At 45.5% G+C, this 4,401-nt stretch overlaps 1 protein-coding gene across 1 annotated transcript; it reads right to left on the bottom strand.

The window, feature by feature from the left end:
• Positions 1–1,372: 1,372 nt before the first annotated feature.
• On the bottom strand, positions 1,373–3,126 carry LOC143294175 (C3 and PZP-like alpha-2-macroglobulin domain-containing protein 8). Its single transcript, XM_076605606.1, has 3 exons — positions 3,073–3,126; positions 1,905–1,970; positions 1,373–1,807 (listed from the first exon to the last, which is right to left on the bottom strand). The coding sequence occupies exons 1-3, from the start codon at positions 3,124–3,126 to the stop codon at positions 1,373–1,375; spliced, it is 555 nt and encodes a 184-aa protein (XP_076461721.1).
• Positions 3,127–4,401: the final 1,275 nt, after the last annotated feature.

Below are 4,401 nucleotides of genomic sequence, written 5' to 3'. Positions count from 1 at the left end.
AACACACACACACACACACACACACACATATATATATATATATATATATATATTACTTGCATTTTACTATACCATTAATGACAAGTGAATGTGTGTGTGTGTGTGTGTGTGTGTGTGTGTGTGTGTGTGTGTGTGTGTGTGTGTGTGTGTGTGTGTGTGTACAAATGTCGAGTTTTTGAAACTGTAGATGTTATTTCTGTGCTGTTTTCTTTTCTTTGTTTTTCTTCTTTCCTTAAAGAAATGGATTCTTCCAAAGTATACAGCCCAGATCATCTTTACAGAACTGAAATCAAACTATTCTATTTTGTTTTAAACAACACATTAACATTAAGACAAAGACGATATATAGCACAGTCAGAGAATCAGTGATTCAGGTTGTCTTTCTTCTGCCAACCTTCAACCTCCTCCTACTTTTCTTCCCCCTTCCTTCGTCTGTTTCTCTGGAGGCGTCATCGTAATATTTATGACAGCCCATATACACGGACCCATCTAGGCAAGATGCTGTTTAAAGTGTTTTCTCCCACGTCAACCCTGAAGCGAACAACTGTGACTGTGTTGTATTTGTATTTCTTTTTATCACAACAGATTTCTCTGTGTGAAATTCGGGATGCTCTCCCCAGGGAGAGCGCGTCGCTACACTACGGCGCCACCCTTTTTTTTTTCTTCTTCTTTTTTTTCCTGCGTGCGGTTTTTATTATTTTTCCTATCGAAGTGGATTTTTTCTAAAGAATTTTGCCAGGAACAACCCTTTTGTTGCCGTGGGTTCTTTTAAGTGCGCTAAGTGCATGCTGCACATGGGACCTCGGTTTATCGTCTCATCCGAACGACTCGCGTCCAGACCACCACTCAAGGTCTAGTGGAGGGGGAGAAAATATCGGCGGCTGAGCTGTGATTTGAACCAGCTCGCTCTGATTCTGTCGCTTCCTAGACGGACGCGTTACCTCTAGGCCATTACTCCACTATTAAAGTCAAACTGAATGTGTTACAAACGCAGTGAAGATAAAACTTTTCATTTCTCTATGTTTTGGGTTGTTTTTTTGTTTGTTTGTTTGTTTTTACGAAAACAGATTGAGAATATCACTCACTAATTTTCCACACACCCAGGAATCTCACTTTTGTTTATGCATGACCAGGGAATCTCACTGTTTTCTTCCAAACAAAAAGGGTATCATATCTCTCTCACTGATTTCACAAATAAAACCTGGGAATCTCACTAACTCATTCTCCACGTAACCTGGGAATCCCAGTCGCTGATTTTCAATGCACCCGGGGAAACTCACTCACTCACTCGTTTTCTACACAGACCAGGGAAGCTCACTCACTGGTTCAAAAACAGCCTGGGGAACCTTGCGTTTCTTTGATTAAAGTTTGATCAAAACACACAAACCTGGGAATCCCACTTACAGAATTTGACAACCCCCGCCACGCTCCACCCGGCCACGAACGCGAAACGGACCGGAAAGGGCGAGGGATCCGTGTGTTGCAGAAACACCTCCTCCACCGTCCCTCCAGGATGGCTGGCGTCTTCTCTCACGCTCCCCACCTTCAGCACTGCCCCCTTCCAGCTGATGAAAAACTTGCGAAACTCATGGCAGCTCAGAGGAGAATGCTGGTGGGTTAATAAAGTGGTTTTTTCTTTCCGTTGTCGAATGGCGGACTGTGTGTTGCGCCACCCGCCAATCACTATTTCGTATTGGGGCCGTTCCTGCTGGTACTTGGTGAGCAGCACTATGACATCGTTGCAGATCCGGGCGGAGAAGTTGAGTCTGGACAGTGTGGAGATGTTGAAGCCAGCAGGTGGGATGAGCTGTTGGAAGGTGTAATTACTGATATGCAACTCGACCTCCACGCTGATGAGGGTTCCTGCACACACAAAAAAAAAAGAAAGAAAAAAAAAGACAGACCAGGGAGGTGAGCTGTCGGTAGGTGTGATCACTGTCATTGACCTTGACCCACGCTGTGGAAGGTTCCTGGAAAAAGACATACCAGGAGATGGGAGGTGTCGGTGAGTGTAATCACTGTCACTGACCTTGACCTCCACGCTATGACAGGGTTCCTGCAAAAAGACAGACCAGGAGAGGGGAAGTGAGCTGTCGGTAGGTGTAATCACTGTCACTGACCTTGACCCACGTTGTGGCGGGTTCCTGAAAAAAAACAGACCATGGGAGTCGGGGGTCGGGGGGGGGGGGGGGAGCTGTCGGTGGGTGCGATAACAGACAAGCACCTTGACCTGATCGCGAATGAGGGTTCTTGCAAAACAAGATGGACCGGGGGGTCAGTTCTCGGCAGATGACATCACTGACATGCACTTCGACCCCGAGTCTGTGGATCTGTGGAGGGTCGTCGGGATCCCTGTAAAAATATAGACTGACGGGATAAGGTGTTGGAAGGTGTAATCACTGACCCTGACCACTTCGCTAATGAAATTCCCTGCAAGAAGAAAGACCAGGAGGGGTCTTTGTCTTTTGGCCAGATAAAAAGAAATGGGTATGCACCTTTAACTCACTCAGTACGGCCAGTCTTCTCTTCTCCTCTACACAGACCCCTCGGATGTCCAGTGGGTGTCTGAATGACCCAACCTTTAGCTTCCGTCGTCAGAATTGTAGTATTCTTTGTCAACATTCACGTCTTCAGTATAAGAGCCTTCCGCTTGCAATATTTTGATGATGGTAATTGGGGCGAAACGCTGTTAACGTCGTCTCTTTCGCCGTTCGTATGGAAAGAGTTAAAAATAGAAGATGAGAAGGGGAGGGCGAGGGAGGGTATGCAAAGACTGTCACCCATACAATGCAAAGACTGTCACCCATACAATGTCAAAACCCCGTTTTGGTCAGACGTTGCCAAACACCATAAAAAAAATGTACAACAAATGCAAGCCAGAAAACCGTGGAGTAGTTTGAAACCTATTATCTCCAGTTTTCAACAAATTGTCACTAGATGTGATAAAACTGTGCATGTTAATGATACACATCTTGGAGGTTTTAGCAACACCAACCGACAGCTCATCTACTGGTCTATCTTTTTGCAGGTCGAGGTGCGTGTATCCGATTACACAATCTACATACAGCTCACCGCCGTGTCTATCCTTTTGCAGGAACCCTCCACAATGTGGAGGTCGAACTGCATTTCCGTCAGTTGGTGTAATCAGTTAGTGTAATCACGGAAATGCAATTCGACCTCCAGGTCAACAAATGTGCAGACCTGCTAGTGCCTGAACACAACAAGTACATTACATGTCATCTAATGTTCTGACCAGTGCATCTCCCAAGAAGCCCGAATTTTTTGTTCTCTCTCTCTCTCTCTCTCTCTCTCTCTCTCTCGTTGATTGAAACAACATCCGTGGCCGTTCACACCGGTTGAGTTTCGTTGTTCCAATCAGGTAACTTGGAGAACATGTCATCGAATATTCTGCACAATGTATCTCCCAAAAAACCCGAACCTTTTTTTTTTTTCTTCTTCTTCTTCTTTTTCTTTTTCTTTTTGTTTCTTGTTTTTCGTTCTTTTTTTTTTGTTGTTGTTTGAAACAATATCCCGGCCCGGTCACGCCAGTTGAGTTTTCTCTGTTCCGAGCGGGTGACTTGGAGAGGTCATTGACCCAGGACAGCTTTGATCGATAAACATCAGACTGCCAAGTGTCATGGGTTATGTGTCGTATACGCTTGTGTGCGTTCGCTCCCGCGCGTGTATGTGTGTGTGTGCCTACAAGTCTGTGTGTGTGTGTGTGTGTGTGTGTGTGTGTGTGTGTGTGTGTGTGTGTGTGTGTGTGTGAGGAGAATATGAATGTGGACGGGGGTGTATGTGGTGATGCGTGTGTGCGCGTGTATGCGTGTGTAATAGAGAGACAGTGTGTGTGTGTGTGTGTGTGTGTGTGTGTGTGTGTGTGTGTGTGTGTGTGTGTGTGTGTGTGTGTGTGTGTGTGTGTGTGTGTGTGTGTGTGTGTACACGCGCGCGCGCGCGCGCTTGTGTGTGTTTGCGCAAGAGTTTAAACGTCAGACAAATATCCTGTCTCTCGGCTTGAAATATTGATAACAAACTGAAAACACTCCATTGCAAACTGAACATTTCTTCTTTCTTTCTCTGTTGCTTTACAGGGCATGACCGCCCGCACTCATAGAGATCATTGTCTGAGTTACAACAAGACTTGACACAATGAAAACATAATGACCAAAAGTGTGCTTAGAAAACATCAACTGGACACACACACACACACACACACACACACACACACACACACACACACACACACACACACACACACACACAGATGGAACCGGGCTGTCAGTGATGACAATGAGTTTTTTGTTTTGTTTTGACGTATCCTTTGTTACTGGCATCAAAATACGAACTAGCATTCACAGAGACCTGCAGGCAGACAAAGAGTGAGAAAGAGAGGGTCGAGGA

Source organism: Babylonia areolata, chromosome 19 (assembly GCF_041734735.1).
Source record: "Babylonia areolata isolate BAREFJ2019XMU chromosome 19, ASM4173473v1, whole genome shotgun sequence".
In the NCBI taxonomy this organism is placed as follows: domain Eukaryota; kingdom Metazoa; phylum Mollusca; class Gastropoda; order Neogastropoda; family Buccinidae; genus Babylonia; species Babylonia areolata.
This window is presented reverse-complemented; position numbering and strand designations above follow the sequence as displayed.

Bases quoted from the DNA above. Each gene is read 5' to 3' on its own strand.
- LOC143294175 (XM_076605606.1), bottom strand. From the start codon at position 3,126: ATGCAGTTCGACCTCCACATTGTGGAGGGTTCCTGCAAAAGGATAGAC. The intron at 1,971-3,072 runs GTGAGCTGTATG...GTCTTTTTCCAG, and splicing joins GCAAAAGGATAGACACGGCG to GAACCTTCCACAGCGTGGGT. The intron at 1,808-1,904 runs GTCTGTCTTTTT...ACCTTCCAACAG, and splicing joins ACCGACAGCTCACCTCCCTG to CTCATCCCACCTGCTGGCTT.